This window comes from Rana temporaria, chromosome 2 (genome assembly GCF_905171775.1).
Source record: "Rana temporaria chromosome 2, aRanTem1.1, whole genome shotgun sequence".
NCBI classification, from domain to species: Eukaryota; Metazoa; Chordata; class Amphibia; order Anura; family Ranidae; genus Rana; species Rana temporaria.
Window position 1 is genome coordinate 462,757,226 of NC_053490.1, and position 21,435 is coordinate 462,778,660.

General features: G+C 42.7%; 1 protein-coding gene across 1 annotated transcript in view; it reads left to right on the top strand.

The window, feature by feature from the left end:
* Nucleotides 1-21,435, top strand: part of TRPV3 (transient receptor potential cation channel subfamily V member 3) — a 65,694-nt gene that overhangs the window by 20,310 nt on the left and 23,949 nt on the right. Inside the window, exons 2-5 of the mRNA XM_040338642.1 lie at nt 4,266-4,370; nt 10,174-10,257; nt 15,510-15,593; nt 19,290-19,441. Coding sequence (XP_040194576.1) covers nt 4,266-4,370; nt 10,174-10,257; nt 15,510-15,593; nt 19,290-19,441 — 425 coding nt within the window. The remainder of the gene's footprint in view (nt 1-4,265; nt 4,371-10,173; nt 10,258-15,509; nt 15,594-19,289; nt 19,442-21,435) is intronic.

Below are 21,435 nucleotides of genomic sequence, written 5' to 3' on the forward strand. Positions count from 1 at the left end.
TGGCGGCGCTGGTATGCGGCACTGATGGGCACACATAGGCGGCACTCATGGGCACTCATGGGCGGCACTGATGGGCACTCATGGGCGGCACTGGGCACTCATAGGCGGCACAGATGGGCACTCATGGGCGGCACAAATGGGCACTGTTGGGTGGCACAGATGGGCACTGTGGGGTGGCACTGATGGGCACTGTGGGGTGGCACTGATGGACACTGTGGGGTGGCTCTGATGGACACTGTGGGGCGGCACTGATGGACACTGTGGGGCGGCACTGATTTACTTGTTGCCAGTCAGTGCCCATTTGTGGGCACTGATTGGCATCTTTTTTTTTTTTTCCCGACTTTTTTGTTTTGCCCTTCCCTGGTGGGCAACCCTGGTGGTCCATGTGGCAATCCGAGGGGGGGCTGCGCTGATAAACAATCAGCGCGAACCCCCCCCTGTCAGGAGAGCCGCCGATCGGCTCTCCTCTACTCGCGTCTGTCAGACGCGAGTGAGGAAGAGCCATCAACGGCTCTTCCTGTTTACATCGTGATCAGCCGTGGTTGGACACGGCTGATCACGTGGTAAAGAGTCTCCGTGAGAGACTCTTTACCGAGATCGGTGTTGCGGGGTGTCAGACTGACACCCCGCAACAACGATCGCCGCGATGCGCGCCCCCGGGGGCGCGCAGAGGCTCAGAATCCTGAGGACGTCATATGACGTCCAGTCAGGATTCTACAACCACTTTGCCGACGTCAATTTGTCATTGGCGGGCGGCAAGTGGTTAAAAAGACAGGTATTTGAGGAACTGGAGAAAATAAAAGGGTAAGGCTCCATTCACACCTAGGCGTTTTAACGCCTGAAGCCCGACGCTATTGCAGCCTAAAATACGCTGGAGGGGTGATTTAACATTGTTCTCTATGGAGATGGTTCACATCTCCACGCCGAAACGCTGTACGCCTGAAGCTCAAAACAAGTCCCTGACCCTTTTTTTCAGGCGGCTTCCGTGTTCGGCAGAGCCGACAATGTGTAAATCACCCCTCCAGCGAAAACAAGGTTAAAAAACTATGCGTTTTGTCGCGGAAAAATAGCGGTACAAAACGCTGCAATTTGTCGCGGCAAATCACGGTAAAAAACGTTGTGCTAAGGTGTGAATGCAGCCTTAGAAGGGAATTTTGTAACTTCTAGGAATGACGTTAAATGTTTGATAATAATGTATAGTGATCGTTGCTAGTAGGGATGAGCTCAGGCATGTTTGGATCTTAGTCCCAACCCACCTGAGCAATCCCGCCAGGAAGCCGACACTGCACACTGCCATTCATAAGCGACTGAGGCATTTCCCGATCTGCAGCTGCACATATACACACCCCCTTGTATTGGTGTGGCTGTGAGCCATGGAAAGACTAGGCTGCTCATGATTGGAAGCGTGCAGTGATGGCTTCCTTTTGGGATTGCTCAGGTGGCTTGGGACTAAGGATGAGCTCCGGCGTGTTTGCACAGTCCACGTGCAGAGCCCGCCAGGAAGTTGGCACCGTGCTGCGCTAATCACAGGCAGGGAGACATTGTCCTGATGCTTGGCTGCAGAGATCGGGAAATGTCTCATTGCCTGTGATTAGCGCAGCGCAGTGCTGACTGCACGTGGACTGTGCGAACACGCCGGAGCTCATCCTTACTTGGGACTAAGATCCGAACACGCCTGAGCACATCCCTAGTTGCTGGTAATTTAAAAAAAATCCCCATTTGCATTTTGGTATACCATGGGCTCTAAAGATTTGCATAGACAAATACACTATATCACCAAAAGTATTGGGACGCTCGGTCAGCGCTCTGGATATTGCCAAATGTGTTAATGACCACTCCACTGTTCTCTGCTTACGAGGAATGTCTTGCATGTATTTTCTATTTTCTTTTGTATTGAACAATCTCTAAATAAAACTGTTATTGATAAAAAAAAAAGTATTGGGACGCCTGCCTTTACACATACATGAACTTTAATGGCATCCCAGTCTTAGTCCGTAGGGTTCAATATTGAGTTGGCCCTCCCTTTGCACTTCAACTCTTCTGGGAAGGCTGTCCACAAGGTTTAGGAGTGTGTCTATGGGAATGTTTGACTATTCTTCCAGAAGCGCATTTGTGAGGTCAGGCACTGATGTGGACAAGGAGGTCTGGCTCACAGTCTCTGCTCTAATTCATTGTAAAGGTTTTCTATCGGGTTGAGGTCAGAACTCAACATGGATTAGCTAATTTGGGGTGGAGGAACTTAAGTGGCCTGCACAGAGTCCTGGCCTCAACCCGTTAGATCATATTTGGGATGTATTAGAGCAGATACTACGAGCCAGGCCTTCTTGTCCAACATCAGTGCCTGACCTCACAAATGCACTTCTGGAAGAATGGTCAAACATTCCCATAGACACATTCCTAAACCTTGTGGACGGCCTTCCCAGAAGAGTTGAAGCGGTTATAGCGGCAAAGGGCGGGCCAACTCAATATTGAACCCTACGGACTAAGTTCATGTGCGTGTAAAGGCAGGCGTCCCAATACTTTTGGTAAAATAGTAAGTTATAATGTAAGGTATAGATTTATAGATAACTTTAACCTTCTCACTTATTGTGCTTAAAATGAGGTCCCTTTTGTCTTTATAAGCTTTATAAGCTCTTTCCCCGCCTCTAATATGTTTTTACTCTTCTTGCTCCATGATAATGCATCTTACTCCTACTACTGCATTTATATGTAATGTAAAGTAAAATGTAAAAAAATAAAATAAAAATGAAAAATAGGATCCACACTGTAATAACCTTTGTGGCTTGGGAAGTCAGATACAGAGACCTCAACACCAAAATCAAATGCCGCGTGCACACGATAATTTTTTAGCATGAAAGAAAACGTTGTATTTCAGCATGTCTAAAAAACGATGTTTTCCCAACTTCATCATTAAAACGATGTTGCCTACACACCATCGTTTTAAAAAAACGATCTAGCAAAGCGCGGTGACGTACAACACGTACAACGGCACTTTAATGGGGAAGTTTCATTCGCCTTTGGGCTGCTTTAGCTGATTCCTTGTTAGTAAAAGACGATTTGCGCTTTTTTGTCTGTTACAGCGTGATGAATGTGCTTACTCCATTATGAATGGTAGTTTTACCAGAACGAGCGCTCCCGTATCATAACTTGCTTCTGAGCATGCACGTTTTTTTTTTCGTCGTTTTAGCCCCGATCTTTTTTTACAACCCGAAAAACGACATTGTTAAAACAACGTTAAAAAAATGCAGCATGTTCGAATTTTTTTTTTGTCGTTTTTCAGAACCTGAAAAATGATGTGAAGCCCACACACGATCATTTTAAATGATGTTTTTGTAAAACTACGTTTTTTTCATGCCGAAAAATGATCGTGTGTACGCGGCATTAGTGATATATAAAAATGAGGTCAATTTTAAAGAGTTAAAAAAAAACAGCAGAATGATAAAAAGCCTGACAATCTGAAAAAACAAAAACAAAAACATATATATATATATTGAAGATATGCCCTCCGTGTATTTTTACTTTGTGAGTGTAGTTAAAGAGCTGGATTTTTTTTCCGTCCAGCTGTTACATCACCCTCCTATGTCAAGTGACTAATTCATTGTGTGTTTTTTTCTATTATCCTTTTGTGAGAACTGTCACATCAACAGCAACAAACTACAGCCTGCTCCCATCCCGGACTGCAGTAACTCTTGTACATCATAACCTGTCCTCTTCATTGCCTATAATGTCACAATCACATTCTTAGATGACTCTAGGCATTCCCTTCTAATTGATTCTAGGCTGGTTACATAGCAGAGATGCATCACAGTATAGATTTACATAAGTCGCCTGAAATTAGTTTTTATTATAGTTTGTTTCAGATGTACAAAAACATTTCCTGACTATAGGGACAGTGCAATACTCGCACATTAGATTTTGTATATATATTTCTTCTCTCATTGTTTGCACTGTACTGTATAGGATCAAGTGTTGTGTATGTTAAGAATACTTATAGGCGCACCTTTCTACGAGGCATTGTTGTATAATAATACACATATACATGCACAAAACGTAATAGGTTCCATAGAGAATTGCATATCATTAGTGTTTTATGTATTGTAATGCATTGTATTTTTTTTTTTTTTTATAATATTGCAATTTGATGTGAATGTGATGCAAGAACAATATTGGCAGTTATTTTGTGTCTTTTGCATATTCTCAAACTGGCATTGGAGTTTTATTTATCGTTGGCATTTATGGATTTATACATTATGTCTTTGTTGCAGAAAAATGAATAAAAACGAGGGAGTGGCGCTTTTGGCCAAGGCCGGGATTCCTCCTGGAACACCACCCAGGACACACAAGACTTCGGACAATGGGCTTAAGAAGAGGTGAGATCTCAGTAACAACACATATGATTTTTTTACTCTATGGAAATGGCTTCCTTTAAGTTATTTTGGTCACTCTCTTTACTGTAGGATACATCATTTGTGGGATATATCATTTATTCTTGCTATTTACGTGACTTTTCAAGCTTGGCCCTACCCTCCCTGCCTCAACTATTCCCAAGTATACTCATTGGTTGTCTAAAATGATAGGTGCATTCACAGACCAATAGGAGTATTTATGAGGTTGGAAGGGGTATCAGTGTTAATTTTGGCAGAAAAATTTGATTTCGTTTTAGCCCTAAAGATGCTGCTTGCAGGACTTTTTTTCAGGCTTTCACACTGGGGTGTCTTGCGAGGCGCTTTTCAGGCACTTTACAGGCACTATTTTTAGCGCTAAAATGCCTGAAAGCGCCCCAGTGTGAAAGGGGGCTTATAAATGTATACAGTATCTGCAGTAAAGCTTCCATTCACACTTGAGAATGGGGTTGTTACCAATTACATGACAGAGACCAAGTTGCTGGTGAGTAGCTGCGGGCGGCAGCCGTATTGAAAGCACAGCTACCCAAGCCCCCACAGCTTATCAATACTGCTAATGCTCATCATCATACTCCATGCAGTTAAACACAAGCAATCTCCATAGTGCAAATATTTTTTTTTTAAAACATGCTTTTATTAAAGCTTTCTGACGAAACGTGTTGAGACAGATGTGACATCAGATGCTAAGGGAACCCAGAAGTAGTGGATGTTTTCTGTGTATGGGAGTGATTATTGAAGACATGAGCATTTACTAAGGATTTATTGTGAGTAGGCATTTTATAGTTAATAAAAGTACTTTATTAAAAACAATATTTGAACTTTGGAGATTGTTTGTTTTTAACTGCATGGGAGATGAAGATGAGCGGAAAAGGAGAATGAAACCATTGACTGTTAACCAGAGGAGAAATTGGAGAAGATAGAAGGACTGGATGTGCTTAGTCTGTTTAACATGCGATTTATGAACTTACAAATAAGTGGTCATGGTTATCTGGTGAGCCTTTTGAGTATTTGAGCTCTGCACGAGGTGGAACTTATTGGAGGAGCCGGAGGAGATGTGTCTTTAACAGTGATATTTGGACCCTTAGACAGTATATGTGCACAGGATTTTTGGAATTTAATATAAGTTTGATGTAATTTATGGGGATTATACACTCAGGGCCAGATCCACTGAGAAATAGATGGGCGCAGCGTATCAGAGATATGCTACGCCGCCGTACCTTACCTGGCGGAATTTCGAATCCTCAAAGATTTCGCGCCGTAAGTGTATCTCTGGCGGCGGAATTCAAATTGGCGATTAGGGGGCGGGTTTCATTTAAATGAAGCGCGTCCCCACGCCGAATGAACTGCGCATGCGTTGTCCCAAAATTTCCCGCCGTGCATTGCGCTAAATGACGTCGCTAGGACGTCATTTTTTTTAACTTAGACGTGAGTTCCGTCCATCCCGATTCATGGACGTCTTGCGCAAAAAAAAAAAAAAATTTAAATTTCGACGTGGGAACGACGGCCATACTTAACATGGCAAGTCTACCTATACCCCGCAAAATACCAGCTTTAACTATACGCCAGAAAAAGCCGACTAGAGACGACGTAAGAGAATGCGTCGGCTGCGCGTACGTTCGTGGATCGTCGGAAATAGCTAATTTGCATACCCGACGCGGAAAACGACGAGAACGCCACCCAGCGGACGCCAAAGTATTGCATCTAAGATCCGAAGGCGTACGAAGCCGTACGCCTGTCGGATCGAACCCAGATGCCGTCGTATCTTGGTTTGAGGATTCAAACTAAAGATACGACGCAGGTAATTTGAAAGTACGCCGGCGTATCAGTATACGCCGGCGTACTCTGTCTGTGGATCTGCCCCAATGTTTTGAGAGTGGCTTTTCATTGCACTTGTCTCACTGATGTGATTTATGCATTTGTGATTGAAGCATGATGTTATTAATTTGTGTATTAGTTGCAGGAGGGTATAGCACTGGGATATTTGACAGATTTTTTTTTTTTGTATTATCCATGGGGATAAAAAAAAAAATTTCAGCTGCTTGTGTAGAGGGCAGATGAATACAAAGGGCAACAGTTAAAGAAAATTGATTTGCTGACATATCTGAACTGAAATTCCAGGTCTACATACCTACTATGGCCACTTTGTGGATTTGACATGCTTTCTTTTGGAATTTTAAAGTGTTTGTGAAGCCAAAACCTTGTATTCTAGCTGTGAATAAAGTGGGGAGTTAGAACTCCCTTTTAGGTTTTTATTGCTATCAGGAGCTCAGTTAGAGAGATTTAAGCCTCGTACACACAATCAGATTTTCAGACAAAGCACCAGACTTTTGTCCTAAGGGCGTGCGCCTGGATTTTGTCTTACACACAATTGACAGACGCACTACGTGTTTTTTTTCAGCTCTCTAGCGCCAACCTTTGGGCACCTTCTGTTAATGTGTTTGGTGAGCTTTGCTTTCGATCATGCGTGTTTGTACATTGGACGGACTTCACACTGTACACACGATCAGAAAATCTGACATCAGACCGTTGTCCGCATAAAATTTTAAAGCCTGCCATCCAACATTTGTCTGCGGAAAATCCGACAACAATTGTCCGATGGAGCATAACAACGGTCGGATTTTAGGCCAACAGTCTGTCAACATACAATTCCCGTCGGAAAATCTGATCGTGTATACAAGGCTTTAGGCTCCATTTACATCTAGGCGGACGAAATCGCGGCGTTTTGTCGCTGCAAATCACGGTAAAAATAGCGGCGTTTTGTACCGCGATTTGCGGCGACAAAACGCCGGTATTGTCCGCCTAGATGTGCCCCAAGATGACCCCCTCTATGGAGATGATTCCCATCTCCTAGCCGAACGCTCGAAGACGCCTGAAAAAAAGGTCCGGGACCTTTTTTCACGCGGCAGGTGACAGGCGTCCGGCGTTCGGCGTGGAGATGTGAACCATCTCCATAGAGGGACATCTGTTTTTAGCCCTCTGGCGGCAGCGGCGTAGCGCTACAGGCGTAAAAACGCCTAGGTGTGAATGCGGGCTTACTCTCACTACCTGTTTTTTTGACAATGTTTTGCCAAACAGGAAGTCAGTGAAAATCTGCAACAGCAGCTTTCTGTCACTAAATAAAAACATTTTCATTCCTGTCTAGGCGTTCTAATCTTTCCCGAACCCATATAAAACTAGAATAAACATCTGTGGCTTCATATACACTGTAATTTTATATATTGGAATATGTAAAAGGTGAGGTAGGAATAAATAAAGGTGGGTATAAACACCCAGAAGCCCAATGTAGACTGGAGCAGAACCAAAAGCTTTGTTTTGGAGATCTAACAGGCCAAGCTTGACACAATCCACCAGATTTCACCTATATCTGAAATAGCATGTTTGTGTGGAATGACCTTAAAAAAATCCTTTTGTCACTGTTGAGTAATCTTTAGTGGAAAATCAGCCGTTTAAGTGTCATGTATTAGAAGTAAACCTAAATAGACCCCCACAACTGGTGCCTAAACGTACCTGAACTCTTCTCTTACCTTCCTTCAAAATCCCAGTACGTCCCTACATTGTGGCATGCAACATGCCCTCTGCCTCCCTACAGTGCAGAAACCCAAAAAGTGGAACTTCTGCTTATGTTCCCCTCCCCTCCAGTGTCACATTTGGCACCTTTCAGTGGGGAGGGGAAACAGGGATCCGTTTATGACAGGTCCCCTTCCCCATTTCCGGAAGACACAGCCCGATCTCACGGAAGTTTGGCCCCCCCGCCGGGCCAATTGGAAAGCACAGCACACTTCATGCATTCACAGTAGGGAACCAGCAGTGAAGATGAAAGGCTTCACTGCCTGGTTTCCTTTACCAGGAATGGCGGCGGAAGCAGCACCTGGGAGTCGATAAGAAGATCAGCTGGGGTGCCGACATTGCATATAATATTAAAGACCAGCAGCTGCAGTATTTGTAGCTGCTGACTTGCCCCCCTTTTTTGGGGGGGGGGGGGGGGTTGGGCCTCCTCTTTAAGCCAGTACATTGTTTGTAATTGCTATTGCCATTTAAGTAGCAGAAGAAGGCATTACAGTGGCACTAAGGCTTGGTTCACATTGCCACGACCTGAAAGTCGGTGCGACGTTGCCAGGCAACTTAAGTGCGACTTTGATGCGACTTCGGAGCTGCTTTGAAACAACTTTTGAAGCAATTTCCGGGAATGCCCAGGTATTCTTCCTGTAATGTCAGATCAATTAAGATGAGGATGCAACTTGACGGCGACTTCCATTAAAGTCTATGAAGTCGGATAGACGTCGCCTTGAAGTAGTACAAGAACCTTTTATAAAGTTCGAGCGACTTCAGTAGTGTTAATTAAGACAGCTCTCATTGACTAAAATGGGATTTCACATATCACGGGACTTGGAGTCTCAGGCCCCGTACACACGACCGAGTTTCTCGGCAGAATTTAGCCAGAAACTCGATCGGAGCTGAATTCTGCCGAGAAATTCGGCCGTGTGTACACTTTTGGCCGAGGAAGCCGACGAGGATCTCGGCGAGGAAATAGAGAACATGTTCTCTATTTCCTCGTTGTTCAATGGGAAATTTCAGCTCGCCGAGATCCTCGGCGGCTTCACAAGGAACTCGACGAGCAAAACGATGTGTTTTGCCCGTCGAGTTCCTCGGACGTGTGTACGGGGCCTCAGACCTTGTACACACGATAGGATAGCCAGAGGACAACAGTCTGAAGGACCGTTTTCATCTGTCCAAACCGATCGTGTGTAGGCCCCATTAGGATAATAAAATGAGAACTTGCTTTAAAATGTAACCGATGGACAGGTCAAAACCGATCGTTAGTATGCAAAAGCATCGGTTAAAAACCCGCGCATGCTCAGAATCAAGTCGACGCATGCTTGGAAGCATTGAACTTCGTTTTTTTCAGCACGTCGTCGGTTTTTTTTCGTCACCGCGTTCTGACACAATCGGTTTTTTAACTGATGGTGTGTACGCACGACGGACCATCAGTCAGGTTCATTGGTTAACCTAAGACAACGGTCCTTCAGACTGTTGTCCTCTGGCTATCCTATCGTGTGTACGAGGCCTCAGAAGTCGGATCCTAAGTTGCGGCAGTGTGAACCGTGCCCAAGGGTCCAGAGGATGACGTTGGGGAGTAGGGTTGATGGGTTTTATTTAAAGTGCAAGCCAAAACTTTTTCTTCGTTTTTCATAGGGTGCGGAAAGATTAGAACTCCTGCCGGGTTTTTACTGCTAACTGGGGCTCCATTAGTAGACATTTCTGCTCACTAACTTCATAGTGACAATTGTTCTAGCAAACGTGGAGTGAGGGAAAATCTGCAACAGAGAGATTCTGTCAGTCAGACTTCATGTACTGTGGGACAATTATAACAAAATTATGATAAGGAGAAAGAAGGAAATGGATTTACATATGTACATATAATTATTGGGAGGACTCATTAGGCTGAGTAAGATTTGTTTAATGCAGTTTGACAACTTTGGATTAGGCTGGCAAACCCATTTCATATTTTTAGACACAAATCTTGTATGTCATTCCACCAGCCACACAACTGGTTTTGGAAGTATCGGACTGGCTCTGCCCTTATTGGCACTAATTGTACCTGTTTATCTCAGGAGACGCTCAGTCCTACAGCAGAGATCCAGCACCTAGGATAGGCAGAAAGGGAATTTTACAAACATTATCCTATTTATTTATTTTCTTGTGTCAGTTACATTTTTATCATGTCAATCCCTCATCTTGATCGCATACTTACAGAAACTTCTCTTTACAGTGACACCACTGATTTCCCAGTGGCACCCAGCAAAATTTCATTTCCTGTGTTTTCCAAGCCTATGGACTCCAACATAAAGCCTAGGTATGTACCTGTTTTTATTACAGTAATGCCTAAAAATGTACAGTACTTTGGTGGTAATATTTAATGTAATTATTAATATAGATTTGTAATCTAAAATTATACAAACAAGTCATATTGTTATTGTCATTTACTAAAGGCAAAAAGACTGTCTGAATTTTCACTTTGTTGGGAGATTTTCCCTTAGATCAGGGAAGGCGGTGAAATTCAGCCAACAATCACGTGCAATCAAAAATAGTGTCTTTTTTATTTTTATTTTACTTGCACGTGATTGGGTATTATTTACAAAATGTTCACAACATACACAAAGATAAGAGAACATGAACGGCCTATTGGAATAACCCCACTAAAAAAGTTTAAAAGTGACCAACACAAGATCTAAGTAATTTATAAAAAAAATAGGTGATAGTTGTAAATAAGCTTATGTAATATGTGATTTTGGAAACCAGAAAGCACAGAGCTGTGTCTCGTCTTATTCTGGGAATGGGATGGATCGGGTCCTGTTGGTTGGAGTGTCGATAAGCTGTCTTCGATGGGATGGAAGGTCGTAAACGGTGGTGACCGTTACAGTGACCAACACTAGATCTAAGTAATTTATAAAAAAAATAGGTGATAGTTGTAAATAAGCTTATGTAATATGTGATTTTGTACCTCCACTAGCGATACAAAAATTTCAGTAATGATTCATAGCACTGAACTTTTTAGATATTCTTTTCTCAATGGTACAGAAATATCTATCTATCTATCTATCTATCTATCTATCTATCTATCTATCTATCTATCTATCTATCTATCTATCTATCTATATATATATATATATATATATATATATATATATATATAAGTATCATTAGTAAATTAGTATTTATACATACTGGCTTTACCTTGACTTAATTGTAAACTGTATTTTTAGAAACACTGACTGTGTTCAGTAAAAGCTTAAGCATTGCAGTGTCTGAGGCCCCGTACACACGGCCGAGGAACTCGACGTGCCAAACACGTCGAGTTCCTCGGCGAGTTCAGCCCTGAAGCCGCCGAGGAGCTCGGCGGGCCGAGAGCTCCCATAGAACAACGAGAAAATAGAGAACATGTTCTCTATTTTCTCGACGAGTTCCTCGGCGGCTCCATCGGGCCGAAAGTGTACAGACGACAGAGTTTCTCGGCAGAATCAGGCTCTGACCGAGTTTCTCGCCGAATTCTGCCGAGAAACTCTGTCGTGTGTACGAGGCCTGAGACTTTTGCCTCTGCATTTTTCTGTATTTTTTATTTATTGTCCTGGGCAGGCGCTTTGTCATGCATCCCATCTAAAGCCCCTAAAACTGAACCTTTTCCAGGCCACTGAATGTCATCACGCTGTGCAGTTAACTGCAGTTAACTAGCACCAATGGCAAACCTGTATACGCATAGGTATGAAGTGACCCTCAATTTAGAATGCTCAGAAAATTGAATTGGATGTTATGGAACAGAATTCCATGGTGTCTTTTGCTGTGCTTGCTTGACTTCACATTTTGGTAAAACTCCATGTTTACTGCAACTCCCCTTGTACAAGTCAAAGCAAATGCAAATAAAAGCAAGCCAATCATATCAACTCAAAGACAACCTAAACATCCGGAAACCCTAAAGGCCCATACACACGATCTGACTTTTTGACAACAACGGTCCGACGAATGTGTTTTATCGGACAATCCGACCGTCTGTATGCTCCATCGGACAATTGATTATGGTTTTTCAATGGACAAATGCTCTCAAACTTTCTGGCAAAAAATGTCCGATGGAGGATAACCTGATCGTATGTACACAAGTCCATTGGACTGAAGTCCAAAGAGCAAGCACACATGCTCAGAACCAATGGTGGAGAAGTTGGTGGTAAAGAGCTGAAAAACCATGTGATTTGGTAATTGTTGGATAAAAAAGTTCTGCCGTGTTTATGCATACCAAGTTCACGGCCAACACCCCTTCGGAACAAAATCCACGGAAAAGTCAGATGGAAATCTGATCGTGTGTATGAGGCTTTAGTGTAGAGTTTGTATACAACTGTTTTCTACAAAATTGTGACAAAGGGCCCTTTCACACCTGCGGACCGTATGTCCGTATTTCATCCATCCGTTTTCGGATGAAATACGGACATACATGTATCCCTATGGGATTGCGGATGTCAGCGGATGAACATCTGCTGACACTCAATCTCATCGGTCCCCGCTATGGTCCTTTTCTGCAGACAGAGGAAAATCCTATTTTTCCATCTGTCTGCAGATCGGATGAACACGGACAGACGGTCCGTGTTCATCCGATCCCCCCATAGAGGAGAGTGGAGATCTGACAGGGCGGTCCCTGCATCTGCCGGATCAGCGGGGATCAACGGAGCGATTCCCGATAAGCAAGGGAATGATAAAGGTACGGATCCTCACGGGATCCGTATGTGTGTAAGGGCCCAAACTGTCATGAAGATGACCCTTTATGTCTCCCTTTTAAAGCAGAAGGGACTCTGTTTTTCTTTCAGAACTGCTGTACAGGTCTCTATAAATGCACACAAAAGTATTTTTTGGACACAAAGTACACAATGTATATATATATATATATATATATATATATATATACAGTGAGGAAAATAAGTATTTGAACACCCTGCTATTTTGCAAGTTCTCCCACTTGGAAATCATGGAGGGGTCTGAAATTGTTATCGTAGGTGCATGTCCACTGTGAGAGACATAATCAAAAAAAAAAATCCAGAAATCACAATGTATGATTTTTTTAACTATTTATTTGTATGATACAGCTGCAAATAAGTATTTGAACACCTGAGAAAATCAATGTTAATATTTGGTACAGTAGCCTGTGTTTGCAATTACAGAGGTCAAACGTTTCTTGTAGTTTTTCACCAGGTTTGCACACACTGGAGGAGGGATTTTGGCCCACTCCTCCACACAGATCTTCTCTAGATCAGTCAAGTTTCTGGGCTGTCGCTGAGAAACACGGAGTTTGAGCTCCCTCCAAAGATTCTCTATTGGGTTTAGGTCTGGAGACTGGCTAGGCCATGCCAGAACCTTGATATGCTTCTTACAGAGCCACTCCTTGGTTATCCTGGCTGTGTGCTTCGGGTCATTGTCATGTTGGAAGACCCAGCCTCGACCCATCTTCAAAGCTCTAACTGAGGGAAGGAGGTTGTTGCCCAAAATCTTGCAATACATGGCCCCGGTCATCCTCTCCTTAATACAGTGCAGTCTCCCTGTCCCATGTGCAGAAAAACACCCCCAAAGCATGATGCTACCACCCCCATGCTTCACAGTAGTGATGGTGTTCTTGGGATGGTACTCATCATTCTTCTTCCTCCAAACACGGTTAGTGGAATTATGACCAAAAAGTTATATTTTGGTCTCATCTGACCACATGACTTTCTCCCATGACTCCTCTGGATCATCCAAATGGTCATTGGCAAACTTAAGACGGGCCTTGACATGTGCTGGTTTAAGCAGGGGAACCTTCCGTGCCATGCATGATTTCAAACCATGACGTCTTAGTGTATTACCAACAGTAACCTTGGAAACAGTGGTCCGAGCTCTTTTCAGGTCATTGACCAGCTCCTCCCGTGTAGTCCTGGGCTGATTTCTCACCTTTCTTAGGATCATTGAGACCCCACGAGGTGAGATTTTGCATGGAGCCCCAGTCCGAGGGAGATTGACAGTCATGTTTAGCTTCTTCCATTTTCTAATGATTGCTCCAACAGTGGACCTTTTTTCACCAAGCTGCTTGGCAATTTCCCCGTAGCCCTTTCCAGCCTTGTGGAGGTGTACAATTTTGTCTCTAGTGTCTTTGGACAGCTCTTTGGTCTTGGCCATGTTAGTAGTTGGATTCTTACTGATTGTATGGGGTGAACAGGTGTCTTTATGCAGCTAATGACCTCAAACAGGTGCATCTAATTTAGGATAATAAATGGAGTGGAGGTGGACATTTTAAAGGCAGACTAACAGGTCTTTGAGGGTCAGAATTCTAGCTGATAGACAGGTGTTCAAATACTTATTTGCAGCTGTATCATACAAATAAATAGTTAAAAAATCATAAATTGTGATTTCTGGATTTTTTTTTTTGATTATGTCTCTCACAGTGGACATGCACCTACGATGACAATTTCACACCCCTCAATGATTTCCAAGTGGGAGAACTTGCAAAATAGCAGGGTGTTCAAATACTTATTTTCCTCACTGTATATATATATATATATATAACATTTTATTTTTATTTTTTTCTAATGGGATGGGCATTTTAGAGGTTAATGGGGTCTCTTTTTTTCCGTCTACAGCTGTACATAAAATGCAGGTATACCTAAAGAATGCAGAAGTAAGACTAAGGCCTCGTACACACGACAGAGTTTCTCGGCAGAATTCAGCGAGAAACTCGGTCAGAGCCGGATTCTGCCGAGAAACTCTGTCGTGTGTACACTTTCAGCCCGATGGAGCCGCCGAGGAACTCGTCGAGAAAATAGAGAACATGTTCTCTATTTTCTCGTTGTTCTATGGGAGAACTCAGCCCGCCGAGCTCCTCGGCGGCTTCAGGGCTGAACTCGCCGAGGAACTCGATGTGTTTGGCACGTCGAGTTCCTCGGCCGTGTGTACGAGGCCTAAGGCCTCGTACACACGATCGGAATTTCCGATGGAAAAAGTCAGACGGACCCCATCGGAGAAATTCCATCGGAGATTACATGTTCTCTTTTCCTCCGATGGAATTCTGTCGGAATTCCGATGTGAATTTGGTTGGATAAAGGTCCGATTGTGTGTACAGGGCATAACATTTCCATACCTGGACCAACCTTGTCAAAACTGAAATTACATGTATTTTGTCTGTGCCTTAGGTTTGCCATGGTCCTTTTTTCAGACAAGCTGTTGGAAGCTAGCCTTAAAACAGATTTTTCTATCAAACTATACTCATGAGAGTTCAGTTTCCTCAATCTGAAAAATGCTTCAAATAAATATTGAACCTGTAGTCTCCTGTTAGCCAATATGGCCCTGTAAAGCAACTTTTTACATTTCATTGTGTATAAAAGAGCATAGTAAACTGTTTGCAATATTTTCAGATGTAGACATTCCATTAGCCCGCTTAGAAGAGTAATTAGAAGAAAATGAAAAAAATAGGACTAGGCTAATATTTTACTTTCTTCTATGTCTAATGCGTTTCCTTACCATATGAAAGCCAAGTATAAATGTGTATAAAACAAATTTATGTACATTGCATGAACTGTTTGACATTTTTTTCCTCAATAGTGACCACAGGCCAAGTGAGGATATTGATTCTCCACAAACTGCATCAGATGTGTCAGAGTACCTGTTAAATAAATATAATAATGGGTAAGATTATCCTACATACAAGTCAGTAGACTGTCGTCCCTTATTCAGTACCTAATGCCGCGTACACACGATCGTTTTTCGGCATGAAAAAAAAACGTTGTTTTTCAGCATGTCCGAAAAACAAAGTTTTTCCAACTTCATCATTAAAAACGACGTTGCCCACACACCCTCGTTTTAGAAAAATGATGAACAAAGCGCGGTGACGTACAACACGTACGACGGCACTCTAAAGTGGAAATTCTATTTCTCCTTTGGGCTGCTTTTAGCTGACTCCTTGTTAGTAAAAGACGATTCGTGCTTTTTTTATCTGTTACAGCGATATATATTTGCTTACTCCATTATGAATGGTAGTTTTACCTGAACAAGCGCTCCCGTCTCATAACTTGCTTCTGGGCATGCGCGAGTTTAAAACGTAGTTTTTGCCCACACACGATCATTTTTTACAACCCGAAAAACAACATTTTTTAAAACGACGTTAAAAAATGCAGCATGTTCAAAAAAAATTGTAGTTTTTCAGAAGCCGAAAAACTATGTGAAGCCCACACACGATCATTTTAAATGACGTTTTTGCCGAAAAATTATCCTGTGTACGCGGCATTATAATCAGTGCCTGCACCCTTTAGTATGATCACATCACTTTTAGGGTGCTGCCCCGCACTTCTGTCCCCTTTCCTTCTCCTATGTGTAATGTGCGCCCCTAGCAGGTGAAGGAGTTCTGAGCAGTTTTTTGATCTAGATTAACGTGACCAACCATATTAATGTTTTTTTTACTTGATTATATGTACTGTATTTTAGGTTGTGCTTATGCAGGGGCGGACTGACCATTGAGTCACTCGGGCAGTGCCCGAGGGCCCCATGCCACTAGGGGGCCCCATCAGGGTTGCCAGGCTCAGTAAAACCAGGGACAGTATGTAAAAATCTGTGTTTTTTTTTTTTACATCTGTCCCTGATATGTCTGAAACTGACATGCTTTTGATGTGAAAATGCAGAGATTTTAGCTGCCCCGCCTCTGCACTGCCTCCTGGCGTGGTGGCCATCTGTAAGCCCGGGGGCCCCATAATCTTCTATTGCCCGGGGGCCCCATGAGTTGTCAGTCCACCCCTGTGCTTATGTCCATAGTACTGTGTTAAAACATTTTATGAGTACTTGGGGACAGGTAGATTTTCTTATTAGATGTAGGCTCTGCTTTGTAGTTAGCAAAGTAGTACAGTGATTGTTCTTCATTGCTTCTCCCTCCACTCTTCTCAGACTTCTTGGAAACAATGTAGATCTCCATTCTTTTGTACATAGCTAATTTCAGTGTCTGACATACAGACAGAAACAAGATACGATCATATCCAAATTGCTTGTACATGAATATAATCTACTAGGTGCTAAAGGGGTGTGACCACATATTAACACTAAAAATAATAAATGAACGCTCTGCCCACTGATACACCCTTTAAGGCAAATTTTTCAATTAAAAATAGGGATATTTAGTTCACACATATTGCAATACATATTTAACCACTTCAAGCCCTGGAGGGTTTTACCCCCTTAATGACGAGGCTATTTTTTGCGATACGGCACTGCGTTACTTTAGCTGACAATTGCGCAGTCGTGTGATGCTGTACCCAAATAAAATGTATGTCCTTTTTTTCCCACAAATAAAGCTTTCTTTTGGTGGTATTTGATCCCCTCTGCGGTTTTAATTTTTTTGCACTATAAACAAAAAAAGACTGTACATTTAGAAAAAAATATATATATATTTTTTGCTATAAAAAATACCTAATAACATAAAAAAAATTGAATTTCTTCATTAATTTAGGCTAATATGTATTCTGCTACATATTTTTGGTAAAAAAACAAAACAATAAGCGTGTATTGATTGGTTTGCGCAAAAGTTATAGGGCCAAATCCACAAAAGGGATACGACGGCGTAACTGCTGTTACTACGTCGTATCCCTGTTCCTAACTATGGAACTGATCCACAGAATCAGTTTTCCATAGTTAGGGAGAAGATCTGGCATGTGTAATTGAATTACACTGCCGGATCTTAGGATGCAGTACCGCATCCGCCGCTGGGGGCATTTTGTGTCGAAATGCCGCCTCGGGTATGCAAATTAGCACTTACGGAGATCCACAAAGCTTTTCAGCTTTGTTTTTTCTCCGTAAGTTTTAGTTTGCATACGCAAAATTAAGGCTGCTTTTACAAGGTGTAAAGTTAGTACACCATGTAAAAGCAGACCTTTCTGTCCAGCGACGCGATTTTTTTTAAATTTTGATTTTTTTTTTTTCCGCCGTATCTTTTTTTTTTCCCGACGCAACTTTATTGACCCGTCACAATCCACAAAGCTCGACGCAACGTAATTTTGCGCTATGCACGTCGGGAAAATGACGTCACAAGCATGCGCAGTACGGCCGGCGTGGGAGCGCGCCTCATTTAAATGGGAATCGCCCCCATTTGAAGAGGAACGCCTTGCGACGGCGGAATTTAAGTTACACAGCCCAAAATTTCTAGGTAATTTTGTCTCTGCGGGGAACGTTTGTGGATGGCTGGCAGACATCGGGTCCGTCGGACCCACTGATTGGCTCCCCCGCTGGCCAAACAGCGCGCTCCCCTACAGAAGCTAGTACAGGAACTGCCATACCGGTACAGTGATTCGTGCAGCCGAGCCACCTTGCTGCAGTATAACTGTGGCGGCTGGGCGGCAAGTGGTTAAGCTGGCCAACTGCTTAAGTAATCCCTCTTTAGCCAGTCCTATTGCAGGTCAGTGGCCAGACCTAAACTGTCTATCTCTCCCCCATTTTGTGTCGGTTTGCCCCAGGTTAGCATTGTGTCTACAGTAGCATTTGTAGTGACAAAGTAGAGTAAGACTGGCTAAAGAGGGATTATTTTGATGCAGTTGGCCAGCTAAAACATGTGTTGCAATATGTTTGAAGTTTGGAGTTACCTAAAGGAGCGTAAAACACCAACGGCCATGAAGTGCTTTTTGTGCCATGCACCCAACCTCTACATGAGATTCTGAATCAAATCCAGTAATCACTCTTTCTAAATGACCACTAAAGCCCACAACAGAACACACTGAGAATGTAGTTGAGAATGTAGATATTCCTCAGCACACCAAGGATCATCAATTTTGTCCAATTTTTTTTGTTTATTCGAGTAAGATCACATCACAAAAAAGTGTAGTGCAAGGTTTTAGAGCCACGCAGGACCTCTTCGTCAGGCATGTGATCACATGCCTGACGAACGGTTCCTATGTGGCTACAAAACGTTGCACTACACTGTTTTGTGATGAGATCTTTCTTGAATAAAAAACGTTTGGACAAAATTGATGACCCTTGGTGTGCTGGCGAATATATCTACATATCGCATAAGTTCCAGTATCCACCTGGCAGTCCCTACAGCACCCAGTATCCTAAAGAGCTTATTCCAGGAACATGTGCGATGGGAATAGGACTGTAGTTGAGAATGTTCACAGTATATATTGTGTGAATATTCACTTCAATTATCTGATCATGTGAAACGAAAATTCATGTTTACTTACTTCATATGCCACAACTTGTGAAATATTGCTGTGCATTAATATAATGTAAAATGTAGAGGTATATTAGATCTTCATACTCTAAGCATTATAACATAAAATTGTGTTAAACAACATCACAGATTTTTTTGTGACTAGTATCTTACAAATTTACTTTTTTTTTTTTAAGTGTTAACCCCTCAAGTCCAAAGAAAACGCCAAAAAGGCCACCTAAAAATCTCCTGTTCAAAGCGGTCTCTGAAGGCGACATAGAATCATTGAGCAGATTGCTTGAAGAGGCCAAAGAGTGTGCTGACACATATACACCGAAGCAAGCTCAAGGTAAATATGATAATACTTTATGTTTACTTATTTCTTAATAAACTGTGTATGGAACAGGGGCGGACTGACCATTCGGGCACTTGGGAACTGCCCGAGGGCCCCATGCCAATAGGGGGCCCCATCAGGGTTGCCAGCCTCAGTAAAACCAGGGACAATATGTAAAAATCTGTGTTTTTAAAAAAAAATCCCAAGATTATAGCTGCCCCACGTCTCCAGTACCTTTTCAGTGTGTGTATTTTGTGTGTATGTATACTCTGTGGGCCAGATTCTCGTAGATCAGCGTAACTTTGTGCGGGCGTAACGTATCCTATTTCCGTTACGCCTCCAACTTTTACAGGCAAGTGGCGTATTCTCAAAAGAAAGTTGCGGTGGCGTAGCCCGTAAGCCCGCCTAATTCAAATTGTGATGAGGTGGGCGTGTGTTATGTAAAATAACCATGACCCGACGTGATTGACGTTTTTCACGAACGGCACATGCGCCGTCCGTGGACATATCCCAGTGTGCATTGCTCCAAATACGCCGCAAGAACATATTGGTTTTGACGTGAATGTAAATTACGTCCAGCCCCATTCACGGACGAGTTACGCAAACGACATAAAATATTCAAAATTCGCCGCGGGAACGACGTCCATACTTAACATTGGTACGCCGCATGTACGCCACCATATAGCAGGGGTAACTTTACGCCGGGAAAAGCCTAACGTAAACGGCGTATCTGTACTGCGTCGGCCGGGCGTACCTTCGTGAATTCGCGTATCTAGCTGATTTACATATTTTGACGAGTAAATCAGCGTACACGCCCCTAGCGGCCAGCGTAAATATGCAGTTACGAGCCGACGGCGTAAGAGACTTACGCCGGTCGGATCTAATAGAAAATTAATCCGTAATTGATTCTAAGAATCAGGCGCATAGATACGACGGCACAACTCAGAGATACGCCGTCATATCTCTGGAGATACGCCGTCATATCTCCTTTGTGAATCTGGGCCTAGGTGTGTGTGTGTACTGTGAGGCCCCATAATCTATTGCCTGGGGGCCCCATAATCTCCTATTGCCCGGGGGCCCCATGAGTTGTCAGTCCGTCCCTGGTATGGAATTATAACTCCATATACAAAAGCTGCTGTGCAAATGGGCAAAATATCCAACCCAACCCTTTAGCAATAAGGATGATTATCTAGGCTTAATTTTCTCTTTTGTGACTGTTTCTAGAATTTGTAGAATTGTGAATTTTCAGCGTGTTGCCAGTGAGTCTCAAGCTGGCAATACATTGTTAGATTTTTATTTGAACATTTTTTTGAAAAATTGTTCATCAGAACATTCTTTCTAAGCACCAGTGAGTCAACTCATTTTGTTCAAATTTATCTAGACCTGCTACTTGGACTTGGATTACAATATGTATATATTTTTTCCAATTAAAGAAATAGGCTTTCAAAGTTAGAATTCTGTTCATATGAGAAAAAAAATTCCATCCTGCGCCTTCAAATTTCCTTTTGAAGGAAGAATAATTCAAAATGAATGTTGATTTGACACCACTAACAATTAGAAAATCAAACCTTCCTGAAACCAACATTTTGTAAAATAAATTCTACTGGTACCGTATATGGCTAGCTTTAGCATCAGCTGCACAACTGTGACATAACCTGAGCATTACATAGAATCTAAACATTTTCAATAATGGTTTCCAATAACACATATCTGACCAGTTTCTCTGTTACTTGGGTATTATACAATACTCAATCAGGTTATTTATTTTATTTAACGACTTCCGGACCCCCATCACACATATACTGTGGCAGGGTGGCCCAGTTGCGTGAAACGACATACCTGTACGTTGTTTCATTCATGAGATACTATGGGCACACTGGGGGAGCGTGTGCGTGGGTCCGGCGGATTCGATGTCTGCCGGCCACCCACAATCGTGGTACAGAGAGGCAGAACTGGTATCTGCCAATGTAAACAAAGCGGATTCCCGTTCGGACAGGGGTTAACATGGA